Source organism: Heterocephalus glaber, unplaced genomic scaffold, assembly GCF_053883595.1.
Source record: "Heterocephalus glaber isolate CG9 unplaced genomic scaffold, H.glaber_assembly_v1.0 deba00001444, whole genome shotgun sequence".
In the NCBI taxonomy this organism is placed as follows: Eukaryota; Metazoa; Chordata; class Mammalia; order Rodentia; family Bathyergidae; genus Heterocephalus; species Heterocephalus glaber.
This window is the reverse complement of record NW_028258297.1, coordinates 27,937,774-27,956,809: the sequence shown is the minus strand read 5'-3', so window position 1 is coordinate 27,956,809 and position 19,036 is coordinate 27,937,774. Positions and strand designations below refer to the sequence as shown.

The window sequence follows — 19,036 nt, the reverse complement described above, 5'->3', positions numbered from 1 at the left end:
ATTCACTGAATGTAAGTACTATCTCAAGTGTTTAGGATACAGTGTTAGAAAATACAGTGCAGGGCCGGGGATTTACCTCAGTGGTTCCGCCGCCTGCTGCACAAGCGCAAGGACCCGAGTCCAATCCCGGGTACGAGAGAGAGAGAGAGAGAGAGAGAGAAGAGAAAATACGGTGCATATTCTTTCAAAAATGTGAATGATGAAGACAAATAGTGGACAATTCAATGTCACCAACAAAAGAATGAGAGTGTACTTCATTACTGCTTATTACATCTTTAAACAGCACCCTCTCTAATGGTGCCAAACTCTACTAGGAGAAATAAATCTTTCTCGTTTTTGAGGTGCGAGTGCCTCAACCACATAAACTGCTTCTGTAAAATTTCCTTTATGAAAATGCCTTATCAGATTAACAACTATCATGACATTAATATGCAAATCACACATTGACTGCGTAAAAAGGATGCATTCACACATTGGCTTATTCACCACATCCACCCATGTTCAGAAAAACCAGATCCAATCAAGTGTAATCTTGTGAGTAAGTGTGAAGAGCCAAGAAGCAGAAGGTACCACCCTGTCCTCACCCACTTTTCACAATGTATATTCTCACAGTATTATTGTCTAGAATGAAGCTTCATCTACAACTGGCCACTGTTGGATAAAAGTATGTGAGCAGGCACAATTAACACGTTTACCATTAGCACACATAAAATCTCCCTGCATGCATTATATACACATACATGTTATACACAATCCTATACTAGCAGTAGTATATATTTGCATATTTCTTCAGATTACCTCAGAATATAACATAAAAAGATATATTTTTTAATTCTTGTTTGTCTTATTTGGTTTGTTTGGGTTTTTTTGGTACCAGGGATCAAACTCGGGTCCTTGCGCTTGCGCAGCAGGCGGCTAAACCACTGAGCTAAATCCCCGGCCCTTTATTTTTAATTAATACATAACTGTAAACATTTATGGGGTACAATGTGGTATTCAATACATGTATAAAATGTGTAATGATCAAAGAAGGATAATTAGCACATCCATTGCCTCACGCGTAAGGAAGCATTCAAATTCCTCTCTTCCAGCTATTTTGAAGTCCATAATAAATTATTGTTTTGTTTTGTTTTGTTTCCATTAAGTTTATTGGTACATTTCAGGTATACAATACAGTTACATTTATCTTTGGGATCTTGTACCTTTACATGATGTATCTTGGTTCTTTCTTTTCCCCCTTCCCTTGCCCTCCCTTCACCCCCTCCACCCTTCCCTATTTGCAAAGACTTTGTTTCCATTTTTTTCCTTTTCTCATATTTCTTTGCCCTTTTGTCCTTTCCCCTACCCCTCCCACTTATCAATAAATTATTGTTAACTACAGTCACCCTACTGTGCTAAAGATATTAGAAATTACTCCTCAAAGCTGTTAACCAACCTCTTATTACCCTCTTCCTTTCCTAGCCCCTGGTAACCACTGTTCTATTCTCCACATATATGAGGTCAACTTTTTAGCTTTCATACATGAGTAAGAACACAAAGGATTTGTCTTTCTGGGTCTGGATCATTTCTCTTAACATAATGTCCTCCAGTTCATCTATGTTCCTACAAATGACAAGATATCATTCATTTTTATAGCTGAGTACTTTCCCACTGTGTAGCTAGACCACATTTTCCTTATTCATTCATCTGCTGAGAAAAGAAAAGTATATGTTTGACAAGGAAGATAGAGGTAGCAATAAGGCAGGCAGCCTGAGTTGCTAGAGTGAACTCCTAAAAACAGTCTTTTATGTACTTCATAAATTTACTAAACCTGCACTGTAAACTGTTAGCCTAATGCCTAACTAATCTCAAAGACAACCCATCAGCAAAGCATCAGTCCCTAGGGCACATCTTCCATACAGTGCCCTATCTTGGTAGGTTTGGCATTCACTAAATATGTATCCATGGCTGGCCCAGCATCACAGAGGCCAGTTCCTTCTCTGCAAAGATATTTTAAAGGTCTTTTTAAAGATGAAGGTCTGAGGCGCAGGACAGAGTGGCCATCCGTCAAAGTCTGACCTTCTTACAGACCCACCGTAAAGGAACTTCGCAGCTGGAGGCTTGGAGACCATCTTTGTTGACAGCACCACACCTCTGTACCAAGCTGTTAGAATAAACCCTGCAAGAAATCAGAAAAGTCAATCACTCCCAGCCACATGCACAGGAAAGGAATTGAAAAGCACAAAGGGATAAAAATTGAACAAATTCTCTCTTCTTACTCAGACCCCTCAGCTCCCAAAACAGCAGAAGAATAAAAATTGTTTCTCAGCTTCTCCTGAAAATACCATCATTTATTTTTTGCCCTTTTCTCCCTTGTTCCCCCTTTCCCTCTCCTTTTCATCCTTTCATCTCTGGTCTGTCTGCTACCCCTCATCCATTTCCCAAGGTGCCCAATTTTTTCTTTCCTTTTCTTCTTTCTGCCCGCCCGCCATTCCTTTGAAGCCCTTTACCTTGAAAAGTTTAGAGCCGATCCATCTTCCCACCTCCAACTAGAATTTTTTCTCAAACCAATCCAGTGAAAGTCCTGATCAATTAAATTTTGGAGTAGGCTCTAAAGGACAGATTGAAGAGGTTGAAGAAAGGTGAGAAAGATGCAGAAAACCAAGGAGACTTTCAGTCCTGATCAATTATTCCTTACCTTTCCCTTATGACCTTGGTTGGGGACTAAATTTTTTGTCCTCTTTGAATTAATATGTTAAGCCGTACCCTAACGTAATGGTACCTGAAGATGGAACCTTCAGGACATAACTAGGTTCACGTGAGGTCCTGAGGGCAGCACCTCCATGATGGGATTCGTGTCCTCATGATAGGGAGGCCCAGAGCTCTCTCCACCAGGTGAAAACATAATGAAAAAGCAAACTTTTGCAAGCTGGAAGGGGGCCTCATTTGGAAACCAAATCTGCTGGCACCTTGAACTTGGACACCCCCACCCCGCCAGCCTCCAGAACGATGAGAAACATGACTGTTGTTTAGGCCACTCACTCTATGGTATTTTATTTTAGCAGCCTGAGCTAGGTCAAGCACCCATTCCAAATAACTAATTCCTCTTTAATTTCTAATTCTACAGATCTATTTGAATGCAAAGAAGAGCAGCTTCCTAGAATTGACCTTTATGTCTGTAATTACATTCTTATAATGTGAGAGGATAATGTTACATCTCTACTTCCCCTTCTTAATGCGATGCAACACCTGATAGACACACAAAAGAAAGAAGACAGACATCTCTACAAAAGCAGTCATCTTTCTTATTGTCATTGAATACAGGAATTATGGTTAAGCCTGCAGCGATTTACTTGTGTGTTTCTCATTGAACTCTCACTTCCAAGTTCTCATCAACTTGTATATGACAAGGGAAAAAACAAACAAGTTCTTAAGGGAACTACCCGAAGAAAAAGTTAAACTGGCCATACCACCTACCTATGCCATGCTACCCAGTGGAGCAGAGTTAAAAGATGCCCTGCTCTGTACAATTTTACAATCAAATGGAGAAGTTTATACCCTAAGGGAATCACTTCTGTAAGTGAAATAAAATAAAAGATAAATCCAAGAACATTGATTTTGCTGGAAGATTTGGTGTTAGTATAACAAATAATTGTACTTTCAATATTTTCTAATGACAGCTCAATGAATTGAATTTGAATTTAAACAACTGAGTGATTTATTTGCGAGAAAATAGTCATTTTTATCCAGAAAACCAAGAAAGCAATAAAATTTCAACTCTTTATATGTATTTTGATACCACCAGTTGTCCCTTCTTGCTGTCATTTTTATCCTATTCCTAGAAGACGATGGTCAAAGAATAAGAACTAATGGGCTCTGCTCTTAGCTATCTCCTTTTACCTAATTTGACCTTTTACCAGCAAGAGAGGCAGAAACCCTTCCAAGTCAAGAGAGGCCTAAAATATCTCTGCACTCACAGCAAAGACGCTACAGGAGGTAAATGAGTCTTTTGTGTGATTTCCTATTTTCTCCTCATAGCTTTTTAATCCTTAAAATATAAAATCCTTTCCATATACACAATGTACTGCATGGCTTACACTTGACAACCACTTACTGAGTTCCAGCCACGTGAACCTACTTTCTGTTCCTTTACTATGTATGCCAAGCGCATTCGTGCTTTAGGGTCTTTGCATAGCTTTTCCCTAATTGCTAGATTTTCACATGACTGGCATTCAGGTCTCACCTCAACTATTTCCTCCCAAGAAGGGCCTTCCTTAATTGCCCCATCTAAAGCAATACCCACATCTACTACCATAGTGAACAGTTTCATTTCCTTCAAAGAATACATCACCATATTTATTTGCTTTTTTGTTATGTCTCTTCTGACTAAAAATTGTAAGCACTATAATGCTTCCAATAACCCCAGCACCTAGAAAATTTATGAAACTATGTTCAGTAAATATTCGCAGAACAAAAGACTACAGTGTCAGTATTATGTTGCAAGAAACTAAAGCCTCCTTACATACAAATTCTGTAGTGTTCACCACCAGGAAGCAAAAATCGTTTATGTTGGGAGCAAGGAGGCAGACTGAAGATAAAAGAAAGAGCAAGAGAAATGAAACCAACTTGCTTAAAAAAATTATTAAAATTGGGCTGGGGTGAATGTTTCCTCATTTCTCCATCTGATTTTTCAGAAGTCAATTTCTTTGCCTTGTCATTTCAGGATGAGGAACAGCAATTAATAAAGCATAGAAATGAAAAAAATAAAAATAAAGCATAGAAATGAATAAAGGTGTGCTCAAAAATTTCAATTAGTGTCTGAAGCACTGGGCTTAAATACGGGCCACTTATACCCTCAGTGCTGTGCTCATCAGCTGTTCTCGGTTCCATGCAATCCGAAACCATGCCTCTATGCCCTCAGAGAGAACATGTGCATGTGTTCGGGTGTGCGGGTATGTGTCAGTGAGTGTGAGAAAAACCAGAAAAAGCATAAAAGTATAGATAAGGGTGTTAACTCAGAACTCTTGTCCCCCGAAAAGGGTGTGAAGTAGAGCACTTAGGTGTTGTGTCACTTTGAGCTTGTAATGTTTGCTTGTATTTCAGAAAGAAAAAAATCACAAAAACTAAAAGTGACAAAGTAAAAAGAGAATCCATTTTCTTTCCTTTTCCTTTTTTTAGGTTAATATTCATAACCTTACACAGACACAATTTTGTAGGTAGTATTTATAAATTGAAATTAAAATATTATTAAGGCACACAGCATACTCCTTAACCTTTCAAAATTAACATGGTTTATGAAGTGTAAGTTATTTCAACACATATCAAGGAAAAATAAATACTATACAAAAACTACGAAATTAGTCATAGCTTTTGACTAGCCAATTCAATTTTAATGAATAAAACACAAAGGATCCCAAGAAAAAATAATCCATATGAATAGGCTCATGGTTCATAATAATTTACATATAGGTAGAATTTTATTTAGGAATATGAAAAGATTTAAGCAATAATAGGATAATACAGACTTATTATAAATATTATTATAAATAAATATTATTAGTTATTATAAATAATTTCTAAAAATTAAATAATTTACTTTTTAAAAAATTATCAGGAATAATTTGGTGCTAGGAAAAAAACAGAAATGAAATAATGTTACGTGCTAAAAGCAGAACATAAAGTACAGGGTGTCCAAAATCCTAGAAAAACAGAATATGTGTTTTTCTAAACTTTGTCTCACATTTGTAAGTAATACTGCTAATGTGTAACTTAAGATTGCTGTGGCAATGTCCTGCACACTGACTCCCTGCTCCTGTCTGTTGGTATTTGCAATGTGGCCAAATTCTGCTATTCGCTCACTTCTGCTATTGACTTCAGTCAGCTCAGGCCCTCGGAGGCAGCTCTACCAGAATGAGACTAGCAGTTGGCACCACAAGGTCCAGAAAGCCAGGCCACTGTGCCCAGAGGCCGTAAAACGCAGATTTCACATCTACTGCACAGGCCCCAGCGCGTTCTGCCACTTGGCTAGGGTAGGTGAAAAAGAAAAGCAAGTCACAGAAAGGGACTGGTTTGGCGCTTAGATTCTACCCAGAATTTCAAATGAATGAGAGCTGCTTTGACAAAAACAAGAATCTAGATCCTTGAATCTTTCCTTAAAACAGGAAAGACTTATGAAATTTAAGGTCTACCTGTTTTTCTTAACTGCTTTAAAGTAATTGCCTCTCTGGATTTCCTCAAAGGTTAATACAGTTAAATTCTTAATAAACAGTTCTCTGTGATCTGATTCTACTCAAAAAAGAAAACAGCAATATCAAATGTAAAAGTCAGCATGAAATTAGCACTAAAAATCAAACTGGGATTTCTTATTTTTGTTGTGTATGTTCATTCTTACTCAATCTGACTGATTTCAGTAGCAGGACATCAGTTCCGTGTATTGCCTTGAGATGCTCCAAGACTAAAAGAGATTTCTCAAAGAAGAGACTGCTGAGTGGACAGAAGGATCCGAGAAGCCGTAGGAAGAGAAATCCTATTACCTCCCACCATCTGAGCTCCACATGTGTTTAAGCATACAGCCTCTCTCCCTCCCTCCCTCCCTTCTTCCCTTCTTCCTCCCTTTATCTCAAATATCTGAACATTGTTCCCAGTCTGTAACTTACTAAATTCCAATGAATGAAAGGCAGACATTAAAAAGAAAACATTTAATGACCAGGCATGATAATGCATGCCTGGAATCCCAGCAATCTGGTAGGCTGAGGCAGGAGGATCACAAACTAGAAGCCAGCCTGGGCAACTTTACAACTTAAGAGAGATTCTGTCTCAAAATAAAAAGGGCTGCAGATGTAGTTCAGTGTGAAGGCACTGGGTTCAATCTCCAGCACCAAAAAAATGTATGTTGCTTTGTGTGGGGGGGGGCGGGGGGGGGGTCTGTTCTATTTTCTTTTAGTTTTTGGTACCCAAGATTGAACTCAGGGCCTTTATGCTGAGCTACATCCCCAGCCCCTTTTTAAATTTTGGAGACAGTGTCTCCCTAAATCACTGTACTGGTTTCAATCTACTGGCCCCCCAGCCTCAGCCTCCCACAGTTCTGGAATTACAGGTGTGCACCACCATGGCTGGCTTAAAACCTAAATTTCCTAAATGATCCTTTTATTTACCATTTCCTGATTGTCCAGAATTATAAGGAGCTGTGCGTCTCTGGCTATGCAAAATTGCAAACTGGAATTCCAGTCCTTTTTCTCCACTGAGAAATAGTAACAATGGTTAGCAAATCTCATCCAGAAGTCCGGGCAGCTAGGACAGCTGGCACGATTCGAGTCACTGGGGCCTAGAAAGGAAGAGGATCATGGTTCACGTTTTCATGGAGTCAACAGCCTTGGAAACGAAAGGGGAGAGATAAGGGGAAATGGCTCCCCAGTGTCTTCCCTGCTCTGCCACCTTTCAGATTAAGGTTTAAAGAAAAGCATAACAGTGCACAGCCTCCAACTCTGCCAGCACTAGTGCACACTCCACGAAGAAAGGCCGTGACAAGGACCGAAGGGGTGGGAAGAAAATGAGGTACCATATGCCTGAGGATGGTGAGGAGAGCACATTAGTCACACTAACAAATCCCTGTGCACATTGATGCACACGCGCCCGACCTGCCTGACACACCCCTGTGTGCCATCTGCACTTGCTCGGCACAGTCACCATGGCTGCGTGGTGCACATGGCTCCAGTCAGGCAGGTTCATTCCGTGTGCCTCCCATCCGCATGACACACCATAATGGTGAGTTAGAAAAGGAAAGAAAGAACAAACAACTAGACCACAAGGTTTGTGATCCCAATGCGATTGTCTATAACACTGGAAATGGGAAGACTTACTTATACTTCAGCAAAGATTATTTACTTTAGGTATTTAAACAATCCTGACAGAAGAATGTCATATATTAAAGTGAGAAAAGGATTCTCTTCACTCAGGTCTTTTAATTACAGGTGATCCTCAGTCTGTTAAAATGACTGCCTTGTAGCTCTGTCAGAAGGAGGGGATAAGCTGAGATCATTCCAAACCAGATTCTCTGAAACATACTTGCAGAATCTCACCACAAGGACAATTCTCTGGGGGAACAATGTGAGCCCTTGTTCCAGGTGGGCACATGTGTAGATACATAATTGCTGGATAGATCACTCATCTAGTCTCAATTTGGGAATTTAAAGGTGGGGAAGTAGTTCTTTTTCATGTAAAGATCAGGTGGTTTTCTGTGGAAAGGCCTGCAAAGGACCAGTGGAGGCTTCTGTAGATCAAGAGATTAACTTGGCACCTTACAGATTTATGATTTTTTTCTGTACAACTGTGACACTTCCCATTCCCTACATCAGAAATCCCTAACATCCCTAAGAGTTTCTTTCTGTCAAACATAGGACCTGAGTGCGTGGGAGGGATGCTGGGGCTGAACCCTTAGGATCCTAGGCATTAATTGTATATAAGCCATGTCAGCAACTTCTGTATACACAATCATCCCCCATAACACGAGCTATGTGAGGACTCTGGGTTGTGAGGTAATAAACCGACAGCCCCTGATCACTGCGTTTAAAGACCTAAAAGAACTAAACCTAGAAAAGTTAATTTTAGAGAATATGGAAGCTCTTAAATGGCAAAAATATCAGAATGTTAAATTAATTATGCAACATCCATTAGGTGGAAGGATAAACACGATTAATGTTATAATTTAATTATGATAAATGTGATAGTAAGTAGGAAAAGGTTTGTGACACAATATGAAATTTAAAGCAACATACAAAACTATAAGCCTCTTATTTCCATCCTGTTTTGAAAAAAAAAAATGATGGGAGTGATTTCAAGAGGATTTGATTGCAATTATGTTAAGAAAAAAATATGTTAGTCAAAATGAGGAGGCCACATTGTGAAAATAGTTGTGTACAGGCAGTAACTTATTTTGTTGAAATTATTTTTTTCATTTTTCAAATTTTCTATGTTTTACAATTTAAAAAGAAAAAATGAAAAGTTAATTTTGGTTTAAGTTAGCACTCACCTTGGCCCGGAATCCACAGGTACAGCAGCAAACTTGTAAGAAGTATGTTCAAAAGCCCCAGCACTATCACCACAAGGCAGAAAAGAGAAGACTTAGAAGAAGATGCTGCAAAAACAGAAACCAGGGGGCCGGGGATTTAGCTCAGTGGTTCCGCCACCTGCCTCGCAAGTGCAAGGTCCCAAGTTCGATCAGAGCACCCCCCCCCCCAAAAAGACAGAATCCAAAGCAAAACCCTGAGTCTGAGAAAAGCCTGAAAGAAAAGAGAAGGCAGGGAAGGTATCTGGGATCTTTGAAGTAGTTTGGCCCAAGGGACTGAGACACAGGTCACAAAGATTCCTGTCCTGGTTGTTGGGGACTTGTTCTAAAGTCCTAGGTGAGCATCAACAGCTACCTTGAAGAAAATGTTATATTCACCACATTAAAGAAAACTTTTCCACTTAACTTGTGGCTTGTATGTTTTTACACTTTTGTGATAAAAATATAAATTAGTATAACTTCTTCAGAATTTGGACAACAATTTGACACTATTTACCAAAATTTACACTTTAGCCCAGCAATTTCTCGAGACATTTTTCCTACCAATACCCGGATGTGTAAAATGCCTTCTGTGTAAAGCTATTCACCATCAACCAAAGAACAAATTCGTTCTGACACAACCATAAAGTGAATATGCTGCTTCTAACAAAGAAATGCTGTTTTTCTTCTTAAATGGACTGATTTTCAAAATACACAGTTAAACATATGAAACATCCCCCAGAATAGGGTATAGCAATATTTCTGCAAGTGCACCTGAGAATCTGATGGCATTGTTTATCTCTGGGGAGAGGAAATGGTCAGTTTCTCTTCTGACAAAATCTTACTGTTACCCATTAGCAAAATCAATGGTGTCTTTTTCATTTCATAGTCAGAAAAACGAAGATGTCTAGAATTTAAACAGCTGGACCAACGCTTCTCTCAACATGAATAGAGATAAAACTCTCCCAACAAAATGCTTGCTTTAATTCGGGAGCAATAAAGGATAATGGCACTGCCCTGGCCTGGAATGAGGTGAGAGCCTAGAAGTGGATGAGTAGAAATGAATTTACCTGAGGACTGAGCTCATATCCCATACCACACACCAAATATCTGTAGTCCAGCACAGGACTGCAAACTGGATCCAAAGTAATTCTTCAAATAATCTTCAGCTTTTCTGCACCTGCTACTCCAAACTTCCTCTACTCTTCATTCATCCTTGACCTACACTCATCTGCAAATTGCCATGCTCGCTTGGCTAACTCACCTCTTCGCTGTGGTCTGTAGTCATCCTGCACCTGGACCGCAGTGGGGAGCTCCAAAGTGGAATAAATGGCACTGCTACTTGGCTCCATCTGGTATCTTTGGCCTTCAGTGGTGAGAGCTGGGTTATAGAAGTGTGAGGCATGTGGCAGTGAGGAGACAGCCCAGTCTCTAGAGTGGTAGCAGGAAACTTGACAAAAGCAGAAGTAATTTTTCAGGAAATGATTCAAATCCTGGGGCTGCCTATAGAAACTGATATTCAGAATTGTTTTAAAAATTGGTTTGCTTACCTACACTTTCTAAATGCTCATGAAGTCTATCTTAAATGGACTGTCAGTCTTACCTCATCCTATTGAGCAAGGGGAAGCAATGGTTCTCAAATCCAGCAAGGGACATTAGAATAAAAATGAGAGGTCCCTCGCATGTATCTCCATTTTTTTTCCTTCTGAGAAAATAGAGGTGCAGAAAATGGGACTGATTTCACCATTTTGTGGACCTTTTGAGTAGTGATAAATGATAGAGAAATAAACCACTGGCTGCATGTACCTATAATCACGGGAGAGATGGACCATTGCTCAGTTATATTTTGTAAAAATGACATACGTTTGTCCCTCCCCAAAACATTCTTCCAACTGTACTCTAATGTTTATTCTTAACACTGTCTAAAATTTCATTAATTTCCCTTAATTCTTTTTGCTATTTGTCACAATTGTTATTGAATGAACCAAGTATGTACTGCATGAAGACATTAAGACTTTTTCCTCTTAGTTCAAATAAATACCATGGTAACTGGGGGGAAAATTCACTTTAGATTTAAGGACATACATAGGCTGAAAGTGAAGGGGTGTGAAGAGATATTCCATGCAAAAGGGTAACCAAGAGAGCATGAGGGACTATACTTACAGCACACAGAATGTACTTTAAGTCAAAAACTATCTCTAAAAATAAGTCATGTATAATGACAAAAGGGTAAAAAAAAAAACCCTAACAATTATAAATACATTTGCACCCAACATAACAGCATATGACTACATAAAACAAATATTAAAGGGCTGGGGATATATCTTAGTGGTCGAATGGTTGAGTACTCAAACTCCAGTACTGCAAAACAAATTAATTAATTAAACTGAATAAATATGGACATAGCAAGAGAGAAATTGACAGCAATACTATAATGATAGGAGACTTTAATATTTCACTTTAAAGAATGAAAAGATCATCCTGGCAGAAAAATCAATAAATCAACAGCTGTCTTGAGTACAACAGACCAAATAAACCTAACAGATATATTCAGAACTTTCCACCCAACAGATTTCTCTTTCTCCAGCATGGATCATATTTAGGTCACAAAACAAATTCTTATCAAATTTTAAATTATCAAGTGATTCCAAGTATCTTTTCTAGACTCAGTAAATGAAACTAGAAATTAAGAACCGTAATTAAATGGAAAGGTTCATATTTAGATACCACATTCTTGACAACCTCTGGGTCAAAAAGTAAATTAAAAGGGAATTTTCAAAATATTTCCAGCTGAAGTTGGACGTCATGGTACATGCCTGCCATCCCAGCACTTGGGAGGCTGAGACAAGGGGATCATGTGCTCAGGCTAGCCTGGGCTACACAGCAAGACCCTGTTTCAAAAACAAAAACAAACATCAAAATTTCTGAACAAGTGAAAATGATAACAAAATACCAAAATGTATGGGATACAGCAAAAGCAGTAGTAAGACAGAGATGTGTAATTGTAAACATCTATATTTTAAATGAAAGATTTGAAATAATCTATTTTCTCACCTCAACAAACCAGAAAAAGAAGAAAAATCTTAAGTTCATTATTAGCAGAAAGAAGAAAATAAAAGAGCAGAAATAAATCAAATACAGAATAGAGAAAATAAAAAAGAATAAAGTGCTTAGGAATAAACTTAGCGAAAGAGGTGACAAATTTATATGCTGAAAATTGTAACACATTGACAAAAGCCCTGTGGAAAAAAAATACCTGTTGAGTAAATTAAAAGAATTACTATTGCTAAAATATCCACACTACCTGTACTACCATTTGTGCTGCTACAACAAAATAGCTGAGACTAGGTAATTTATAAGAATGAAACTTATTTCTCACAGTTCTGGAGGGTAAAAGTAAACTATCAAAGTGCCCTCTTGCATGGTGTCTAATGAAGGCCTGGACCTCTGCTTCCAAGATGGCCCCTGGTAGCAGCGTTTTCTAGAGCAAATAAATGCCATGTCTTCACACAGCAGAAGTCAGAAGGGCAAAGGGACTAATGAGTTTCTCCCGGCCCTTTATAAGGCCATTAATCCCACTCAAAATGATAAGCCCTTGTGAACCAATCATTTCCTGAAGATTCCACCTCTTAATACTATCTCATTGGCAATTATTTTTCAACATATGAATTTTAGGGGACACATTCAGACCATAGCACCACCCAAAGAGATCTACAGATTCAGGCACAATCTTTACCAAAATCTCAATGGTAGTTTTATAGAAATAGAAAAAATAATCATAGGATGTATATGGAACAGAAGTTTTATATCTACTGGCCATTTATACGTCTTCTTTGAGAAATGTCTTTTGCCCATTTTTCCAACTGCATTATTTCTTTTCTTGCAATTGAGTTGATGCTTTATCAAATGTATGATTTCCAAGTATTTTCTCTTCTTAGGTAGATTGTTTCTTTGTTTTGTTGTTTGTTTGGCTGTACAGATGTTTTTTACTTTGGTGGAATTCCATTAGTCTATTTTTGTCTTTGTTATCTGTCATATCCAAAATATCATTGCCTGAACCAATATCGCGAAGCTTTTCCTCTAAGTTTTCTTCTAGTAGTTCCACAATGTAGGGTCATATATTTAAGTCTATAATACGTTTTGAGTTTATTTTTGCTGTGATTTAAGGTAAAGACTTAATTCCATTCTACTACATGAATATCCTGTTTTCTTAACACCATCTGTGGAAGAAACTGTCTTTCCCAATTTTGTGTTCTTGGCACCTTTTTCAAAAATCAGGCCCATAAATGGATAGGTTTATTTTTGGGTTTTCTATTCTCTTCTACTTGTTACTATGTCTTTTTAATGCTAGTATCATGCAATTTTTATTACTATCACCTCACAATGTGTTTTTTTAAATCAGGGACTGTAATGCCTCCAGTTGTGGTTTTTGTTGTTGTTATTTTTGTTGTTTTCATATTTGTGTTTTGCTCAACTTTTTTAGCTCTTTGGATTTTTGTAGTTCTCAATTAATGATTGTTTTTGCCATTTCTGTGAAAAATGGTATTGGAATTTTGATAGGGGTTGCATTGTATCTGTAGACCAATTCAGGCAGTATGAACATTTCCACATGGATTTTCCCAATCCATGAACATGGAATATCTTTCCATTTATTTGTGTTTTCTTTACTTTCTTTCACTGAGTTTTTCAGTTTTAGTACACAGTTTTTTGCTTGTTTGTTTCTGTAGTACTGGAATTAAACTCAGGGCCTCATGCTTGCCAGTGAACTACATCTTCAGCTTTTCTTTTTTTTTTTTTTTTTTCTTTTGAGACAAGCTCTTGTTAAATTGTCCCAGCTGATTTTGAACTTGCAATCCTCCTACCTCAGCCTCCCAAGTAGCTGGGATTATAGATGCATGACACCATATCAAGGTAGAATACATGTCTTTTACCTCCTTGATTTGATTTATACCTAAGTATTTAATTTTTTATTGCTGTTGTAAATAGGATTGTTTTCTTGAATTCCTTTTTTGACAATTATTAGTGAACAGAAACACTACAGTTTTGTACATTGATTTTGGTATTTCAAAACTTTACTGCATTTATCAATTTCTAACAGTTCTTTGATAGAGTCCTAAAGGTTTTCTATCTATAAAATCATGTCATCAATGAACAATGATTATTTTACTACTTCCTTTTCTACCATGATGCCTTTTATTTCTTTCTTTTGCCACACTGTTCTAGCTAGGACTTCCAGTATTATGTTGAAATGAAATGGTGAGAATTAACATCTTTATTTTGTCACCTGATCTGAAGAAAAGCTTTTAACTTTCACAGTTGAGAATGCTAGCAAGAGATTTGTCATAGATGGCCTTTATTGTGTTGAAGTACATTCCCTTCCTACCTAACTTCTGGAGCATTTTTATTATGAAAGGGTTTTGAACTTTGTCCAGTCTTTTTTGTGTGTCTCTTGACTTGGTCATACAATCTTTATCCTTCTTTTTATCCAAATGGTGTATCACATTTATTGATTTGCACATGTTCAACCATTCCACCCTCTCAGGGATAAATCTCACTTGATCATGCTGAATGATTCATTTAGGTGTTCTTAAACTCCGTTTGCTAAAATTTTGAACATTTTTGTATTTGTGAACATCAGGGATATTGATCTACAGTTTTCTTTTCTCGTTGTTTCTTTACCTGATTTTGTTATCTGAAGAGTTGGCAGCACCAGGGATTTAGCTCAGTGTTTGCCTGCCTGGCAAGTGCAAGGTCTTGAGTTCGATTCCCAGTACCAAAAAACAAAAAAGAGTTAGCATTAGTTCTTTAAATGTTTGGTAGAATTCAGTAGTAAAGCCATCCAGTCCCAGGCTGGCTAGATTACTTGCTGCTGCTGCTGCTGCTGCTGCTTCTTCTTCTTCTTCTTCTTCTTCTTCTTCTTCTTCTTCTTCTTCTTCTTCTTCTTCTTCTTCTTCTTCTTCTTCTTCTTCTTCTTCTTCTTCTTCCTCTTCCTCTTCCTCTTCCTCTTCTTCTTCTTCTTAATCATTACTGATTTAATCTCCTTACTTGTTGCTGGTCTGTTATTTATTATTGCTTTGTTTGCTCAGTTATTGTTGGTTTTGTTTTGTTCTGTTTTTTGGCAGTGCTCATTAAAGCCAGTTCACACTGAGCTGTCCTCTATCACCTTTCTTCATGATTTTGTCTTAGTAGATTATGTGTGTCTAGGAATTTGTTTATTTCTAAATTTGTTGGCTGGTAGTATTTTCTTGTGCTCTTTTGTTATGTTGATGGTGTCAGTTGAAATGTCTCCTCTTTCATTTCTGATCTTATATATTTAAGTATTTTCTCTTTTTTTCTAATTTAGCTAAGGGTTTTGTGATTTTATCTTTTCAAAAACCAACTCTTAAGGGGTTTTCCTATTGTTTTTCTAGTCTCTATTTTAATTATTTCTGCTGTGATCTTTGTAATTTCCTTTCTTCTGCTAACGCTGGTCTTAATCTGATCTTTTTCTAGTTCTTTGAAGTATAAGGGTTGAATTGCTTTATTTTGTGTTGTGTGTCTGTGTGCACACTTGGGCCTTGCACACTCTAAGCACATACTCTATCAGTGAGCTACACCCTCAACCCATCTTCTTTTTTGACACAGACATTTATCATTATGAATTCCTCCCTCCAATGACTGGTTTTGCTGCATCCCACAGGGTTTTTGTTGTTGTTGTTGTTTTGGTACCGGGTATTGAACTCCAGTCCTTGTGCATGCGCAGCAGGCAGCGAAACCACTGAGCTAAATCCCCGGCCCTTGTCCCACAGGTTTTGACATATTGTGTTTCCATTTTCATTTGTCTCAAAGTAGTTTTTATTTCCTTCTATTACTCATTGGTTGTTTAGGTGCATGTTGTTTGATTTCCACGTATTTGTGTATTTTTGGGGATTTCTTCTGTTATTGATTTCTAGTTTCATCCCATTGTGATAAAAAAGATACTTCATATTATTTCAGTCCTACTAAATTTGTGCAGATTTGTTTGTAGCCTAATGGGATCTGTCCTAGAGAATGATTCATGTCCATTTGAGAAGAATGCACATTCTGCTGCTGTTGAATGGAATGGTCTGTATATGTCTATTAGTTTCATTTGATCTAGAGTGTTAGTTTTCCTTTATTCAGTCACCAATCTTTTAGAAATATCTTTTAAAATAGAATAAATGTCTTTGTATCTATACATATATTTATCTTTTCTAATGTTCTTCGTTCTTCTATATAAATCTAAATTTCTACCTGTTATAATTTTCCTTCTGGCAGAACTTCTTTTAATATGTCTGTTTTTCTTGTTGTCATTGTTGTTGTTTGTTTTTATGGTACTGGAGATTGATCCCTGGGCCTCTCACATGCTAGGGAAGCATTCAACCACTGTGGTACAGTCCCTTATTTATCTTTTAGAGACCTGCTTGAATGAATTCTTTCAGCTTTTGTTTGTATGAAAAACAATCATTGCCTTCCTTCACCTTTTAAAGGTACTTTTGTGTACATACAACTCTTGGTTAACAGGATTTCCCATATCCTCCCAGTACTTTGAAAACATCTCATTTCTTCTAGTTTGCATAGTTCCTGCTGTGAAGCAGCCCATTGTAATTTTGCTGGCTGTTTTTTATTTGTTATTTTATTATTTATTTATTTATTTGTACCTGGGATCCAACTCAGGACCTTGTGCTTGTGAAGCAGGCATGGCGCGACTGAGCTAGATCCCCAGCCCTGTTTGTTTGTTTGTTTGTTTGTTTGTTTTGGTACCAGGGGATCCAACTCAAACTCCCGTCCTTTACGCTTGGCTTGTGAGGCAGGTGGCAGAACCACTGAGCTAAAACCCCAGCCCTGTTTGTTTTTTGAGACAGAGTCTTGCTACATTGTTCAGGCTGGCCTTGAACTCACTTTGTAGCTATTTTAAGATATGCTGTTCATTACTACTTTTAATAATATAGTTTGCCTTTTCTCACATTTCTGCAGCTTAATATAGATTGAACTTCTTCGATCTGTGAATTTATAGTTTATAGTTTTCAACATATGTGAGAACATTTTAGCCAACATATTTTTTGTCTTTCTTGAAACGCTAAACATACATGTGTTAGACTGATTGATCAATATTGTACCATAGGTCACTGAAGCGCTGGTCTTTTGTGGGAAGGAAGAGGAATCTTTTTTCTCCATGTGTTATTTTTTCTGGTTTTTTGTTTTGGGGTTTTTTGTTGTTGTTGTTGATTGGGTATTTGGGGTTTTTTACTACTTGGGGGAAGTTTGAGATAGGATCTCACTATGTAGCTCAGGCTAGCCTTGAACTCACTATGTAGCCCAGGCTGGCCTCTTTAACTCGCAGATCCTCCTGCCTCAGCCTCATAAGTGCTGGGATTACAGATGCGCACCACCATGCCCATCTTCTCTACGTATTTGTTTTGGGTATTTTTACACTTCTGTATATGCTTTCAAGTTAACTAATCCTTATGCAGTTTTTAATCTATTGTTGATCTCTTTCCATATTTCATTTTATCCCACTTATCACTTCAGATATTATATTTATTATTTTTCAAAGTGTGCTTGAGTTATTTTTTAAATATATTCCATTTTTCTCTTCATTGTGTTCAACTCTCCTCTATTTTCTGAATATATGGAGCTGTACAATAGCTGTTTTAACATCCTTCCTGAAAATTCTATCATCTTTGTTACTTCTTTTTCTATTGATTTTTGTTTTTCTTGTAACTATGGATCATATTTACCTCCTCTGTCGTATGCCTGGCAATTTTTTACTGAAGACTAGCACTGTGAATTGTATGCTTTTACGTTCCAAATTTTGTTGTGTTCTTTTAAACTTTGTTGGCTTTTGTTATGAAACACAAGTTACTTAATATTGGCTTAATCCTTTTGAGAATTGTTTTTTAATCTAGAATTGTGAAGACTCAGTTTTTATGCTACTTCCATTAACCTTCGAGCTTTGTGGATATTATCCAAAGACACAAAACTCCCAGTCAAAGGCAAGGGACATTAATATTCACAAAGTAGCAAGTAACATGAGAGTTATGGTTGCACTGGGTTTCCCTGTCTCCCAAGTCTCACAAAAGTATCATGGACATGGCCAGGTGGATGCCATACAACCAGTGGGTCTGCATCATAGCTAAATGCTCTTAAGCTTAGGGCATCTGGCTTAGTTACTTTCTTTGTCGCTAAAACACAACACTTGATGCCCACAATTTAAGGAGGAAAAGTTTATTTTGGCTCACCGTTTGTAGAGGTTCAGTCCATAATTGGCTGGCTCCAAGGCAGGGCTGCATGGCAGAGGAACATGGCAGAGGAAAAAACAGCTCATGGTGTGGCAAACAGGAAGCAGGGAGTGATCAGGGGAGGGATGGAGATAGACCCTTCTAGATCACAGCCCAGTGACCCAGCTCCTCCAACCAGGCTTCACCTCCCATCACATGTAGCTTTAAACCAACCCATCAGTGGACTAATCCAGTAATGACTGTCACATCCCCACAACCCAGTCTCCTGCCCAAAGCCCCACCTATGATCACATGAGGCATCTGAACCTTTTAAAGCGCAATGCAAACAATCTGCTCTTTGTCCCAGAGGGAGACATTATTATACGGGGCAACAAACAAATGTGCCCTTGGCTCCAGAAGAAGACACTATTTCTATATTCTAAGACTGTTTACTACATAAGTATCCTTGAAAAGAGAGCCTGAAACAAAAACTCTGTTGGTCCCTTTGCTTACAAAACATGCAGTAATGTAGGAGACTGGTGGAGAACTGTTTCCCACCATTTTAATACATTATTGGTGTTTTATATAAGCCTCATGCTAACTTGGAGCCTCTACTGAAGCAAAAAGTATCTTCTCAGAACTGAAACCTAAAATCCATATATTAGATCTTTCCAGTCTGGCAGGTGAAAACACCAACTATTCCCAGCCTGCATGAGCTCTTGCAGTTATTCTACCTACTCCTTTGCCCTAGCTCAGCTTGGTACACAACCAAGACTTGAGAGGTTTCCTCTATACA

General features: G+C 37.8%; 1 protein-coding gene across 1 annotated transcript; it reads right to left on the bottom strand.

Moving 5' to 3' along the window:
• Positions 1 to 1,119: 1,119 nt before the first annotated feature.
• On the bottom strand, positions 1,120 to 10,581 carry Klrg1 (killer cell lectin like receptor G1). Its single transcript, XM_004869538.3, has 5 exons — positions 10,287 to 10,581; positions 9,008 to 9,112; positions 7,134 to 7,303; positions 2,490 to 2,590; positions 1,120 to 2,158 (listed from the first exon to the last, which is right to left on the bottom strand). The coding sequence occupies exons 1-5, from the start codon at positions 10,372 to 10,374 to the stop codon at positions 2,047 to 2,049; spliced, it is 576 nt and encodes a 191-aa protein (XP_004869595.1). The 5' UTR covers positions 10,375 to 10,581; the 3' UTR covers positions 1,120 to 2,046.
• Between the last annotated feature and the right edge of the window lie 8,455 nt (positions 10,582 to 19,036).